The sequence below is a fragment of the Stomoxys calcitrans genome, chromosome 4 (genome assembly GCF_963082655.1).
Source record: "Stomoxys calcitrans chromosome 4, idStoCalc2.1, whole genome shotgun sequence".
NCBI lineage: Eukaryota > Metazoa > Arthropoda > Insecta > Diptera > Muscidae > Stomoxys > Stomoxys calcitrans.
In genome coordinates, this window is record NC_081555.1 from 89,584,761 (window position 1) to 89,600,783 (window position 16,023).

The 16,023-nt window shown below is 39.7% G+C and overlaps 2 protein-coding genes across 6 annotated transcripts in view; one reads left to right on the forward strand and one right to left on the reverse strand.

Annotated features, from left to right (window-relative positions):
• The window catches only part of LOC106085715 (serine/threonine-protein kinase tousled-like 1), a 593,262-nt gene that overhangs the window by 176,885 nt on the left and 400,354 nt on the right, over positions 1 to 16,023 (forward strand). The gene's annotated exons all lie outside the window — the stretch shown is intronic.
• Positions 4,235 to 16,023, reverse strand: part of LOC106085716 (uncharacterized) — a 55,116-nt gene continuing 43,327 nt past the window's right edge. For all 5 annotated transcript variants that reach the window (XM_013250096.2, XM_059366265.1, XM_013250095.2 and 2 more), the window contains exons 2-9: positions 11,685 to 11,760; positions 11,497 to 11,624; positions 10,892 to 11,443; positions 10,397 to 10,825; positions 10,138 to 10,297; positions 5,264 to 5,436; positions 5,042 to 5,201; positions 4,235 to 4,827 (exon numbers count right to left, since the gene is read on the reverse strand). In XM_013250096.2, the coding sequence (XP_013105550.2) occupies positions 4,337 to 4,827; positions 5,042 to 5,201; positions 5,264 to 5,436; positions 10,138 to 10,297; positions 10,397 to 10,825; positions 10,892 to 11,443; positions 11,497 to 11,624; positions 11,685 to 11,760 (2,169 nt within the window). In that variant the 3' untranslated portion in view covers positions 4,235 to 4,336. The remainder of the gene's footprint in view (positions 4,828 to 5,041; positions 5,202 to 5,263; positions 5,437 to 10,137; positions 10,298 to 10,396; positions 10,826 to 10,891; positions 11,444 to 11,496; positions 11,625 to 11,684; positions 11,761 to 16,023) is intronic.

The window sequence follows — 16,023 nt, forward strand, 5'->3', positions numbered from 1 at the left end:
CAATTGTTGCAACAATTTAAGATCGCTGCACCCAAAATACTAACTTAATTTTTTATACCCACAACCATATGATGGGGCAGGGACGTAGCAAGGATTTTATTTTGGGGGGGAGCACCTCACATTTCTGCAAAATCGAAAATTGCCAAAAATTCTTGGTACTGTAAAATTTAGTGAAGATTCCTCAATTTTTTTTTAATAATGGTAGCTATTGGGTGCAGGAATTGACACATCGACGGTGACATTTGGTCATAAAGTCAGAGCTGAATTTTACACTGTGTTGGCAACAACACAGTGCAAATATCTTTATGAATAACGGCGTTACTAGATCGTCTGTAGCGTAGAACTTGATGTATTTAAAATGGTATCTCAAAATGGCCTAGTCTCCGGTGGCAGGTATAAAAACATATACAATGAGCACCACACAGGCTGGAACTTTGAGCTCCGACTTTTGTGGTGTCTATCATTACCACGGGTAGCTTAGCTGAAAGCTACCGGGCGCGTCCACAGGTTGCGGATGGTGGAAAGCTTCGTTTTTATGCGGAGTAGCTGCAAACGCGGCCGCGGGCAGTCAGCGATTTTCGAGAGGAGAGTTTCAGTGAGGAGTCAGCTGGCATTGGCTCTTATTGAAATACTGAGTGCCAATGATACTCGAGATGACAAGGCGAGTTATTGGCGCCTTCAAATAAGCATTGGCCAACATCAGCGTCTGTTTCCTGGTTAGGGGCGGCTGGAGGCGAGCGTCGAATCTTGGAGCAAGCGGCTCGCCACAAGAAGGGATACATGCGCAATCCCACAAAACCCATGCGGTTGGACGCTGGGCGAGTAACCCGCCCATGGAAAACTATGAGAAACAAAGGAATAGTAAAAACGAACCCCCCAACGTTGACGACCCACGCAAACGAAAAAAAGGACTATGATTTGCGGATCTGCACCTGGAATGTCCGCACTCTTTATAGAGAAGGTGCAGTATACGCGCTGGCGGATTTATTAGAGAAGTACAAGGCAGATATTACCTTCTTACAGGAAGAGAGATGGACTGGGAATGGTGTCACTACAACACCAAACCAACACCAAACACATGGTACGACCAAGAGTGTCGAGATGCTACTGAAGCCAAGAATGCGTCATATAGAGCGACCCTGCAGTCAGTAGTAACGCGCCAGATGAGGAAAGGTATGGGGAGAAAAGGCGAAAGGAGAAACGTCTTTTCCGCAGAAAGAAAAAGGACGTGGAAAGACGTCAGTGTGAGCGAATTGAGATGCACAGGAGTCAGAATGAAGTCAGGAAATTTTATCAAAGAATTAAACATTAAACCGATGGCTTTGGTGCAGGCACTTCCTCCTGCAGAGACAAAGAAGGAAATCTGTTAATTGACACGGACAACATGCTGAGAATATGGAAGTGTTCGACGTTGGCGGCGAAGAGGATACCGCAGAACCAATCAATGATGATGGTATAGAATGTTTACCTCCTAGTCAGAATGAGGTCCAGGTAGCAGTGACCCGACTAAAGTACAACAAGGCAGCAGGAGCTGACGGGTTATCCTGCTGACCTCTTCAAAACCGAAAGCGACACGCTGATAAGGCGTATGCATCAGCTTATCTGGGCAATCTGGCTAGAAGAACGCATACCCGATGATTGGAACCTCAGCATACTATGTCCCGTACACAAGAAAGGAAACAAGAGGGAATGTACCAACTTCAGAGGAATAAATCTCCTCCACATCGCATACAAGATACTCTTGAGCGTACTGTGTGAAAGATTAAAACCTAAAGTCAATGAGATTATTGGGCCCTATCAATGCGGCTTTAGACCTGATAAATCCACCTTGGACCAGATATTCACACTGCGCCAAATCCTGGAAAAAAACCGAGAAGGACAAATCAACACCTACCATCTCTTTGTTGACTACAAAGTCGCTTTCGATACCCCTTTGCGTTCAAAGGTATTTCAAGCCATTTCTGAGTTTGGTATCCCTGCAAAATTAATAAGACTCTGCAGGATGACACTTGCTGATACGCATTCCTCAGTAAGAATAGGAAAGAATCTCTCGGAACCATTTAATTTCGGATAAGTAGACAGCCTATCGTGTGATCTCTTTAATATCCTGCTGGAAAAGATTCTACGAGATGCAGATGTGAATAGATATGGCACACTAATCCCAAGAGAAGACATGCTGCTCGCCTATGGCGACGACATGGACATCATAGGTCGGTCACCGGAAGTAGTAACTGCAGCCTTTGAAAGAATCGAAAGAGAGTCAGTGAAAATGGATCTGGCAGCAAATAGAGATAAGACGAAATGGATGGTTTCAACTCCCAAAAGGCCTTGCACAACCGAGCAGATAAAGAAAATGGAGAAAGTTGGGAACCACAACTTTAAGATAGTCAGTGACTTTATCTACCTCGGCACCGCCGTAACCGAAACGAATGACAGCAGTTTTGAGATAAAGCGAAGAATAATACTGGCAAACAGATGCTACTTTGGATTAAGTAGGCAGTTTAGAAACAAGGCCACCTCTCGACAGACGAAGACTACACTATACAAGACACTGAAACTACCCGTGTTGTTATAAGTAGTAGAAGAAGTATTTGAGAGAAAGTAGTAGAAGTATTTGAGAGAAAGATTCTTCGTAAAAATATGAACCAGTTTGTGTTAATGGAGAATATAGGCAACGTATGAACCACGAGCTGTATGACGACGATAGCATAGTTGCACGCATCAAAATATTGGGTTGCCCAAAAAGTAATTGCGGATTTTTTAAAAGAAAGTAAATGCATTTTTAATAAAACTTAGAATGAACTTTAATCAAATATACTTTTTTTACACTTTTTTTCTAAAGCAAGCTAAAAGTAACAACTGATAACTGACAGAAGAAAGAATGCAATTACAGAGTCACAAGCTGTGAAAAAATTTGTCAACGCCGACTATATGAAAAATCCGCAATTACTTTTTGAGTAACCCAATACAACGGCTGCGTTGGCTAGGTCATGTTGTCAGAATGGATGAACATGCTCCAACAAAGAAGTCTTTTGAAGTCAAACACGGTGGTACACGCAAACCGGGAAGACCAAAAGCCCGATGGCAAGATCAAGTGGTGGGAGACACCTCGAAACTTGGTGTCAAAGATTTTAGAATGAGCGCAGAAGATCGAGGCGCTTGGAACGCTATTCTACGTTCGGCTAGTGGAACAAATGTTCTGTCATTGCTAATTAAAGTAAGAAAGTACATTTTTGGCTTGTAGAACATTTGGTAGGGTTTTTCTTAAATATTGGTAGAAAATAATTGTCTTGAGTGGCATCACTGCCTGTACCACAGTAGTAGTACAGGGTATAAAAAAAATGTTTGTTTTTGACCAGTTTCTTCAACAATGAAGTATTTTGGGGAGAATTTCGTACCAACTCAGAAAAAGTACAACTTTAAACCAAACTGGTAACTGGCCATATCCGCAAATCAGTCATGCAGTATCATTCCTGGCCAAGGACTGCTCGCCTCCACAAGCTGGGGCTACAACAACGACAACCTGGCACGGGATAGCTGTGAGCACCACACAAGCTGGAACATTGAGGTCCGATCTGTGTGGTGTTCATTGCTAAGCTGCGAGCTATCGGGCGCGTCCACAGGTTGGGGATAGTGGAATGCTCCATACGAATTAGCTGTAACTGCAGTCGCGGGCACCGTAGCGCACAGGTTAGCATGTCCGCCCATGACGCTGAACGCCTGGGTTCGAATCCTGGCGAGACCATCAGAAAAAATTCTCAGCGATGGCTTTCCCCTCCTAATGCTGGCAACATTTGTGAGGTAAATTGCATTGTAAAACTTCTCTCCAAAGAGGTGTCGCACTGCGACATGCCTTTCGGACTCGGCTATAAAGTGGAGGCCCCTTATTATTGAGCTTAAACTTGAATCGGACTGCACTCATTGATATGAGAGAAGTTTGCCCCTGTTCCTTAGTGGAATGTTCATGGGCAAAATTTGCATTTGCATTTTTGCAGTCGCGGGCAAACAGCGGTATTGAGTGAAGTGAGAGATCGGTTGGCACCGGCTCTTACACAAATTCTGAGTTCCTATGATACTCGATATGACAAGGCGAGTTAGTTGTCACCCTATTCCCACGGCGATCGGTTCTTTGGACCGGAACGAGCTTGCTTACACACAGGAGCTTGCCGGGGATCGCCACCTCCACATGACATCGACAATAACAAATAAAATATTCCAATGTACTACATCCATATATTATTTTGTTTTTATTTTGGACATCTTAAGTTTAACTAAAAAAGTTTATACATATGTTTAAAATCTATAAAATTAAAACTAAAATCATTTTATGAATGCATTAAACAGATATTACTTTCAAATTGTGGAAAAGTCCTGTCAACGACGAGGTTTTTTCGCAATTCGGCAGTTTGATATCGAAAAAATAGTCTTGTATGAAATACCAAACACTCTTACACTGTTTGGGATAGTCAATCTTTAAAATGTGAAACACTTTAAAAGCAGCATCGACGCAACTCAGGATATCGTTGAATTCATAACACACCTCATCGTAGAAGACATAATACTCTGTTATATGGAAAATGGAATCGCCAACACAGCCGATTATGGGAGGGAATGCTTCATTATTCGAATCACTGTCACTCTTCATTTTTGCGATAGCTGATTGCAAATCCTTTTGTGTTTGGCAGAGAATCATGAATGAGTTGCGCGATTCCTGCATGCTGACTTTATTGTTTTTTCGCTCCTTTGTCACCGGGTCATGGGTGATGATGCGGGCAGTTGGTTTGATAATGTAATGGATGGCATAGAAAATGATACAATTGTTGACTTCTGTGAAAGAGAAATAGAAAGCAAATGGTTACTTTAAACCAGGGGCGTAGGCAGGAATTTATTTGGGGGGGGGCATATTAAAACTACAAAACTCTCATAAGTACGTTCAAGCGGTAACATTCGAAAAATGGGAACTTGGGAGGGGGAGGCGGCGATAGGCACCCCCCCTGACTACCTCCCTGCCTTAAACCATGTTATGTGTTACCTTCATTACCTTGATCATGCTGTGTTCCATAAAAATCTTTCAGCATTTCTACGATTTCATGATCCACAACATCTTTCAGTAGGCACATGAGAACATTACTAAAGTGCTCCCACCTTGTATGCAAATTATTGGCTGTCTCTGGGCTTTCCATTGAGAAATCCATTTCAATCTAAAAAGAAATAATAATTTTTTTTGAATACCTGGGTGATTTTTTTTTATGTTTCAACCTACCAATTTATGCCCAAAGGTTTGTCGATACAGGGGCCACTCCTCAAGAATCTTTGATAAATTGTTTTGTTCAATAAACGCCAGTCTTATGACATGCGTTGACTTCCATTTCTGCATAATCTCATCCATAGGTTTCAAATATTGTTGCAGCCATAAGCGATCTTCAGCTTGCTGATCTAAAGTAGAAAGGAAAGTAGATTTATATAAACAAGACACTGATAGTACCCGTGCTGCTATATGGTTCTGAAGCATGGGTACTTGTGAAAGCAGATGAGGCAGTGTTTGGAGTATTTGAGAGAAAGATTCTTCGTAAAATATATGGACCAGGCGTTAACGGAGAATATAGGCGACGTATGAACCACGAGCTGTATGAGCAAAGAAGTCTTTTGAAGGCAAACACGGTTGTACACGCAAACTGGGAAGACCAAAAACCCAATGGAAAGATCAAGTTGTGGAAGACACCTCGAAACTTGGTGTCAGAAATTTTAGAATGAGCGCAGAAGATCGAGGCGCTTGGAACGCTATTCTACGTTCGGCTAGTGGAACAAATATTCTGTCATAGCCAATTAAAGTAAGTAAAAGATTTATGTAAATAATTAAAAGTGTGCTAAGTTCGGCCGAGGCGAACCATGTTTACTTCTAAGTAATTCTACAAATGAAGTTCGTGGATGGCATATGTGTACCAAAATTCTTATTCTAGCTCTTCTTGCGTTTATTCTGATGCCTGAAACCCCGGAGCAGTTTGTGTAAAATCTGTTCATTTATTTCTTACTCATAGGCTGATCATTATTTCAGTAGTCAGTTGTTCGGCGCTGAAAATTTTGAAGAAGTTTCTGTAGCTCCCAAAAGCTCCCAAATGTTTGAAGACCCACTGGGAAGGAGATGAATCTCCAATCACCATTCCCCAAAATAACCAGTATTGTGAGCGTCCGATCAAAGATCACAGGAACAACCTGTGTTGTTAGCGTCCGAAAACCTATACAACTCCCGCAGCAACAAACTCCCACTGAGATTCATCTTCTCCAATAACAACGTGATGCTATCTTTAGATTTAATACCTATTTACTAACGGGCCATTCATTTGATGTCTTATTGATTCTCCTTTTACTACAGCTAACTGCCCGATTATTACTTTTTAAAAAGTTATATTTTTAAACCACAAATCGTAACTTAAAGCTACTTTCCGTCTTTAACTATGGTTCAATGTAGTCTTGTCCTAAGGTCAATTTACTAGCTTTTAACGATATTTTGACCTTTTTTAGATTTTTTCTGCAATAATAAGACGCAAAGTTAAGGATTTGGTAAACTACCATTTAAAATAAAAAATCCTTAACATCAAGAAAATTATTTTTTCTCCAAAGAGAATGTTTTCTTAAAAAGTTGGAAAATGTAAAATTTTTTTCAGTGTATCTTCAAACAGTTCAAATTGAGTATACTTTATGAGGTCGAAGATCGAGATGTTAGAAACGGAATGACTATTTATTATGGTGGTGGGTATACAAATCGGTCACTGTTACGCTGCAAACAGAAATGTTACACTGGAAAAAAGGTTGTACTAATTTTAAAGATATATTGAACTGAATTTAAGAATGCCAAATTTTTTAACTTTTTTTCTTAACTTAAGATGTTTTTTTCTCCAAAGTGGAGTCATGGAGTTTAATGACCATGAGAATTATGTAAGGCAGAGAGTTTTGATGAAGAAAGATCCAACTGGTCCTTGGACATAGACACACTCAGAGAAATTTGTTGGTAGAAGCACCAAAATATGCTGAAAATGGGACAGCAGTAATTTTTTGCCAAATCAGCCAAACATTTTCTGCGGTTGTCGGATGGCAAAAAATTGAAAATAGTCTAAAAATGTCATTACTCCATCAAAAATTTTTATATTGCATGTTATCCCTTAATTTAAGGGGCATACAGCATACGTATTTCTCGAATTTTCTACATGATAATTTTTTTTTAATGATTTTAAATAACAGCAGACAAAATAACTACTACAAGTAAGAGCGTGCTAAGTTCGGCCGGGCCGAATCTTATATACCCTCCCACCATTGATAGCATTTGTCGAGTTCTATGCGCGGTATCTCTTTTTAGGCAAACAAAGAATATTGAATAAGAACTGTTATGCTATTGGAGCTATATAAAGTTATAGTCCGACTCGGACCATAAATGAATGCTGAACATTGCAGAAGTCATTGTGTAATATTTCAGTTCATTCGGATAAGAATTGCGCCTTGTAGGGGCTCAAGAAGCAAAATCGGGTGATAGGTTTCTATGGCAGCTGTATCAAGCTATTGATCGATTCAGACCATATTAGACACGTATATTGTAGGTCATGAGAGAAGCTGTTGTACAAAATTTCAGCCAAATCGGATGAAAATTGCGCCCTCTAGAGGTTCAAGAAGTCAAGATCCCAGATCAGTTTATATGGCAGCTATATCAGGTTCTATACCGATTTACGCCATACTTTGCACAGTTATTGGAAGTCATAAGAAAACACCTCATGCAAAATTTTAGCCAAATCGGATGAGAATTGCGCGCTCTGTTGGCTCAAGAAGTCATGATCCAAGATCGATTTATATGACAGCTATACCAGATTATGAACCGATTTGAATCATTTGCACATTTGAATTGCGCCCTCCAGATGCTATAGATATCAAATCGGGAGATCGATTTATATGGGAGATATACCAGGTTATCGACCGATTCAAACCATATTTGGCACACATGCAAAAATTTCAAGCACCCCAGCTTTACTCCTTCGAAATTGAGCGTGCTTTCAACAGACAGACACAAATGTTCAGTGCAACGACGTTTTCTATGATCATCAAGAGATGTGCTGAGTATGATCCAAATCGGTTGAAAATCAGATATATTGGTTGCCCAAAAAGTAATTGCGGATTTTTTAAAAGAAAGTAAATGCATTTTTAATAAAACTTAGAATGAAGTTTAATCAAATATACTTTTTTACACTTTTTTCTAAAGCAAGCTGAAAGTAACAGCTGATAACTGACAGAAGAAAGAATGCAATTACAAAGTCACAAGCTGTGAAAAAATTTGTCAACGCCGACTATATGAAAAATCCGCAATTACTTTTTGGGCAACCTAATAGCTCCCATATGAACCGATTACCCGTTTATACTTCTTGACGTTCTGAGTCGATCTACCCACGTCCGACCGTCGTCCATCTGTCGAAATCACGATAATGGTCGTACGCGCAAAGCTAGCCGCTTGAAATTTTCCACAGATACTTAATTTTGACGTGGGTCGTTGGGGCTTGAAAATGGACCATATCGGTTCAGATTTAGATATAGATCACATATAAACCGATCTTCCGATTTGACTCCTTGAGCCCCTGGAAGCCGCAATTTTGGACCGATTTGGCTGAAATTTTTCATATGGTGTTCCGTTATGACTTTGACTGTGACTAGTACGGTCCAAATCGGTCTATAATCTGATATAGCTCCCATATAAACCGATCTCCCAATTAGACTTCTTGAGCCCCTGGAAGCCGCAATTTTTGACCGATTTGGATGAAATTTAGTATGTAGTGTTCCGATATGACTTCCAACAATTGTGCCAAGTACGATCCAAATCGGTCTATAATCTGATATAGCTCCTATATAAACCAATCTCTCGATTTGACTTCTTGAGCACCTGGAAGCCACAATTCTTGTCCGATTTGGCTGAAATTTAGTATATAGTGTTCCGTTATGACTTCCAACAACCGTACCAAGTACGGTCCAAATCGGTCTATAACCGGATATAGCTCCCATATAAACCGATCTCCCGATTTGACTTCTTGAGCCCCTGGAAGCCGCAATTTTGTCCGATTTGTCTGAAATTTTGCACCTAGTGTTCTATTATGACTTCCAACAATTGTGCCGAGTACGGTCCAAATCGGTCTATAACCGGATATAGCTCCCATATAAACCAATCTCCCGATTTCACTTCTTGAGTCCTTAAAAGCCGAAATTTGTATCCGATTTGGCTGAAATTTAGAATGAGGTGTTCTGTTATGACTTCCAACAATTGTGCCAAGTACGGTCCAAATCGGTCTATAACCGGATATAGCTCCCATATAAACCGATCTCCCGATTTGACTTTTTGAGCCTCTGGAAGCCGCAATTTTTGTCCGATTCGGCTGAAATTTAGAATGAGGTGTTCTGTTATGACTTCCAACAATTGTGCCAAGTACGGTCCAAATCGGTCTATAACCGGATATAGCTCCCATATAAACCGATCTCCCGATTTGACTTCTTGAGCCCCTGGAAGCCGCAATTTTTGTCCGATTTGGCTGAAATTTAGTAGGTAGTGTTCCATTATGACTTCCAAAAATTGTTCCGAGTACGGTGCAAATCGGTCTATAACCGGATATAGCTCCCATATAAACCGATCTTCCGATTTGACTTCTTGAGCCCCTGGAAGCCGCAATTTTTGTCCGATTTGGCTGAAATTTAGTATGTAGTGTTCCATTATGACTTCCATCAATTGTGCCGAGTACGGTCCAAATCGGTCTATAACCGGATATAGCTCCCATATAAACCAATCTCCCGATTTAACTTCTTGAGCCCCTGGAAGCCGAAATTTTTGTCCGATTTGGCTGAAATTTAGAATGAGGTGTTCTGTTATGACTTCCAACAACTGTGCCAAGTACGGTCCAAATCGGTCTATAACCGGATATAGCTCCCACGTAAATCGGTCTAAAGCTTTACTTTTGCTGGTTTGACAGAAGCTTGGTATGTAGAATAAAATTATGCCCTTTAACTAAATTTAATTTGCATACATTTTCAGCAGAATCCTTGGCGGTGGGTACCCAAGATTCGACCCGGCCGAACATGGCACGCTTTTACTTGTTTTTGTATCAAATGTATTACCTGTTTCGTTAATTGCTGGCGCAGATAGACGCTGCTTTTTGCACTGTGTCATGGCGATAACTTCCAAACCTTTTCTCTTGAGTTGGGAAATGGTATTGTGATATTTTCTAAATAAAATTCCACCAGGTTTTTTCCCCCTCTCCTTGGAGTAATAAGTCTCCTGTAGAAGACAAATTGTTAAAAAAAATAAATTTTTAAAATTAAATCGCAAAAACAGATGAACTTTGTTCAACATTAAGAAAAACTTTTTTTTATTTACCTTACTCTCATTGGGAAACAATTGTATTATATTATCGGCTATAACTTCAAAATCCTCTGGTTTTGCTCTGATTTCATTTTCAAACATATAATTGATAATGCAGGCAGAGACCATATAGGAGTGCTTCTGTGTTAGATTGTCATGCTTCTCATAGTGATTCAATAGTTGACGGCCATCATAGCTCTTACTGAGGATTTTCGCTACCGGTAGCTTTAAATCAAATACCGATTTGCATAATGGTGTAAATAGTATTGGATTGGGTTCCTCGGAATTTGCTTCCTCGTCTAGGGAAAATTTAATGCTCGGTTTGGCGTATTCCATCATATCGTAGCAGCCCACCTTTTTTAGTTTCTTGGCATAGTTGTAATATTTGAGGTATAAAATGCCTCCTGGTTTTTTACCACGTTCCGGTGGCACATAGTAGATATCCTAAAAGTAAATTCTCCTCAAGATAATTCTCTATTCGAAAACAACAACAAGAAAACACTAGCCTACCTTATCTTCGGTTTTGAAGCACTTGACTATGTTCTCTGCCATGGCTTCTATATTCTCACGCTTTGGTATAATTTTTTTCTCAACCAGATACTCTACCAAGGAGGTAGCCAAGAGGACTCTCATTTTTGGAGTTAAAATGGAATTTTTCTCATAATACGTCAGAACTTGTTTGCCATTGAAGGATTGTTTCAAAATATCAATGACTGTTAGTTTGACACCAGTGTCGTAAGGTTCAGACCTTTTGGTGGAGGTTGATGGTAAGGGTTCAAGCAAACTTGAGTCGTTAGTGTAGTCATCGTCATCCGGTTGTGATGGCCATGGCTCTGAGGGATATGAAGAATCCATTGTTTCTGTGTCCTCCATGATAATCTCTGTCTTTGGTGGCATCGAATTGAAGATCTCAATTGAATCGTTTACAATTGATTCTGGCTCATTTGTCGTTGTTGTTGTTGTTAGTTTGGGCAAAATTAATTTGGGAATAGCTCTGGGTTTTCTTTCAACTTGAGTCTCAACAGCAGCTTCCAGAGGATCTTTTGGCTTCACTACGGCCGTCTAGCAAGGATTTTCAATTATGGAAATTTCATTTTGCATTTTTATTAACTTACCTGTTTCTCTTGCCATTCCTTCAAATAGTGTTCGAATATTATTCTGGGACCAAACAAATTTTTCGGTATAAGTTGATCCAAATGTTGGCTACCCATAAACTTTAAAGACGTTACATTCACTTGGCAGTCTACAAATTTTGATGATTCCATTAAATGAATTGTTTTTTTAATTTATTTCAAAATCTTACCCGCAAAAATCTGATAAAATATTTCCCCTTGTAGCTCCTTTAAGAGTTGCAGAAGTTGATTGTTGGAATCCATGTTCTACAAAAAAATTAAGAAGAATGAAGAAAAATTTTAATTTTTTTGATAGCGGATCCTTCGAACGGTGAGCCAGAGACGAAAAAATCTTAATAGCGAAATTTTATGTGAATTAAGGCTTAAAAAATGTCGTCAGCAGTAGTAGGTCCTTGAACGCAGCCATTCACTGTCATAAGCGAATACCAATTTTGAAGAATTTTATAGGTCCCTGAAGATAAATTTGAATATAACTTAGCCAAGACACAAACCCGTAATTTTAAAAGTACTATGTTGAGTGATTAACAAGTCACTGTTAACTGATTTTCTTTTATAATAATAATTGTAAACAATTTCTTACCTAAAATTTTCTAACTTCACTATATAAAGAATCTATCTACCACCATAAAATTCTTAATAATAACAAATCCCTTTAACCTCTATGCAAGATATATATGTTGACTGCTTAAATGATTGTTATACTCTCCACCATATGATTGGGGTATACTAATTTCGTCATTCTGTTTGCAACTCCTCGAAATAGTCATATAAGACCCCATAAAGTATGAATATTCTTGATCGTCATGACATTTTAAGTCGATCTAGCCATGTCCGTCCGTTTGTCTGTCGAAAGCACGCTGACTTTCGAAGGGGTAAAGCTAGTTGTTGTTGTTTTTATATGTTGGCTTGAAAAGAGTTCCTTTCAACAAAAAATTTGTACTTTCGGTCGCTGAGATTGAAAATTAATTGTTGCAGGAAAATGAACAAATTTCGTCGTCGTTTTCTGGCAAAAGTTGTTTTTCAAAATTATTTTTATCTGTGTAATAATAACCAAACTCTCAAAACTCTATGCAAAACATATAAGTTGACGACCGATATGACCCATTTTTATACCCACCACCGATAGGGGTATATTCATTTAGTCATTCCGTTGGCAACACATCGAAATATCAATTTCCGACACTACAAAGAATATATATTTCGGATCGTCGTAAAATTCTAAGACGATGTCCGTGTGTCTGTCCGTCTGTTGTAATGATTCTAGAAATTTGGCACAGATAAGACTTTTTGATGCACGCTGGCTAAGTTCTTGAATGGGCCAAATCGGACCATATTGGGATATAGCTGCTATATAGAACGATTTTCCGATAAAGGGTCTAATGCCCATAAAAACTTTATTTTTCATCCGATTTTGCTGAAAATTTAAGGCTTCCCGACAACTGACCCAAATATGGTTCAGATCGGACTATATTTAGATATAGCTGCCATATTGACCGATCTCCCGATAAAGGGTCTGAAGCCCATAAAAGCTTTATTTACTACCCGATTTCGTTGAAATTTAAAACAGTGGGTTATTTTATGCCTCCCGACATCTGACGTAAATATTGTTTAGATCGGACTATATTTAAATATAGCTGTCATTTAGACCAATCTCCCGATAAAGGGTTTGAAGCCCATAGGAGCTTAATTTTTTAAGCTAAAATTTGAAACATTGAGTTATTTTTAGCCTCCTGACACTCGACCTAAATATGGTTGAGATCGGACTATATTTAGATATAGCTGCCATAGAGATCGATCTGCCGATAAGGGGTTTGAAGCCAATAAAAGCTTTATATATTACCCGATTTCGCGGAAATTTGAAACAGTGAGTAGGTCAAGACCTCCCAACATCCGACCTAATATGGCTCTGATCGGACTATATTTAAATATTACTGCCATATAGACCGATCTGCCGAGGAGGGGTCTGAAGCCCGTAAAAGCTTTATTTATTACCAGATTTCGCAGAAATTTGAAACAGTGAGTTTTTCTGAGCCTCACGATATCCGACCTTAATATGGTTCTGATCGGTTTACATTAATTGAATATATCTGCCGAAAAGACCAATATTTTGTTCTACAAAATTGAATTGTGACATATGTATAAGACCACTCAATGTCCGTTCCAAATTTGGGTGCTTAAGTTATCCAATTTTTACCGGATTGTGACGAAATGGAGTTTACATATATACCCGAGGTGGTGGGTATCCAAAGTTCGCCCGGCCGAACTTAATGCCTTCTTTCTTGTTAAAACTGCACTGTGGTGAACTCGTCATAGATAGGTCATACAAACTAATACCAGGATAAGCGCCTACCAAGAGCTTTTAGAATCATTAGTCCCCATATTCAAATTATATTTCAGATCGGAGAAACATGACCCTTAAAGTTATAATTGAATTTTTCAGCACAGTGGCCCATTGTGATAAATTCAAATATAACTTTTGGGGCAAAGGATCTGAAACATAATTTGGGGAATATGAGGACTACTGATTCCTAAAGCTCTAGGTAGGAGCTAGTCCTGGTTTAAGTTTGTTATTGTTGTTGTTGTTGCAACATTTTCATATGGAGGTGGCGATCCTCGTCAAGCATCTGTAGGTGAGCAAGCTCGTTCCGGTCCAATGGACCGATCGCCGCGGGAACAGGTTGACCAGTGGTTATTTAAAGGCGCCAATAACTTGCCTTGCCATTTCGAGCATCATAGACACTCAGTATTTGTGCAAGAGCCAGTGGCGTCCGACCTCTCACTGAAACTCTCGGCTCGATACCGCTGATTGTCCGCGACTGCCGTTGCAGTTACTCCGTATGGAGCATTCCACTATCCGCAACCTGTGGACGCGCCCGGTAGCTCGCAGCTAAGCTTCTCGTGACATCACACATATTGGAGCTCAATATTCCAGCCTGTGTGGTGCTCAAAGCTATCCCGTGCCGGGATGATGAGTTCCCCACAATGCAGTTTTAAAAATGAAACATATAGGTCGTCAAGATGTATGTTTTGCATAGAGGTTTGAGGGTTTGGTTATTATAACACAGATAAAAATAATTTTGAAAAACAACAACTTTTGTCGAAAAACGACGACGAAATTTGTTAATATTCCTGCAACAATTTATTTTAAATCTCAGCGACCGAAAGTACAAATTTGTTGTTGAAAGGCACTCTTTCCAAGCTGACAACAATTTATCCACAAGCAAGACAAAAAAAACCATTTAACCAGCCATCACATGTGCTTTGCTCCACACTTTGGTGTTGTGGTATTTTGTATTTCCTTTTGTTCGACTCACGCTGCATGTTTCGTTCTTTTACTGCTTTGCTCTCGGGTTTTTTTCAGTCACTCTCTTTATTATTACCCTAAAATCCAATTTTATTAATTTTGCCGCCGCGGATTTCAACTCATTATCTCATGTTTGGTAGTCTTGCACGCATCCTCTACCCCACCGACATCATTTTACTCATAATGAAAGAATTCTGTAAGCATTATTGCACTGTAATAAGTGTTGTAGGAAGTGATGCTAATGCACATCACCAGATATGGAGAAGTTCGGATGTCAACGAAAGGAGTGAGCTGTTTATCGAATATATTATAAGTTGCAATCTGGCGATTTGTAATAAAGGGGACAAATCGATCTTTATTACCAATAACAGGCAGGAGGTACTAAATATTACCATTGCATCGGAGGATATACGCGGAAGGATATGCTACTGCGATGTGTTGGATGATCACAGCTTCTCTGATCATCGTTATATTAGTTTCAGGAGAAAATACTGCAGAAGTGGTTCCTCGGCTAATCAGAAGAAAGGTTGGGATACATTTTGGCACAAATTCTGCTCGTCTATCCCTTCTAGACAGAAGAAAGATTGGAATAAATTTCGGCACAAATTCTGCACCTCTATACCTTCGAGACCAGAAAAGGAATTGACAACTGCGCAGGATATAGACATAATGGTCAATCGGATCACAAAGGCATTGAATGACTCGCTTGTGTCAGCAGGTCCTAGTGCCAAGGCAAGGGGCAAACCGCGACCGCCATGGTGGACCCCAGAGCTGATTGGTCTAGGGAAAGACTGCAGAAATCTCTTCAACAGATCGAAAGCCACGAGAGCACCCCCCGATTGGAACATCTATAAGGCTGAGTTAAGAAAATATAAGGGCGAGCTAAGAAAGGCTCAGAACAAATCCTGGGTAAAATTCTGCAGCTCCGTGGAGGATACATCTGAGGCCTCTAGGCTAAGGAAAAATCTGTCCTCGAGACCTATTAATGTGGGGTATATTCAGAAGTCAGAGAATATATGGACAATGTCTAGTGAGAAAAGACTAGACCAACTCGTTTATACACATTTCCCGGGAAATTCTCCAACGGACAACGTGGAGAATTTCCCGAGAAGAGGTTGTCAGTGGTATTCATTCTTCGGGTGTTTTAGGGAAATTGTGTCTGAGCCGAAAATCCTTTGGGTGATAAAAAGTTTAGACTTCGTTAA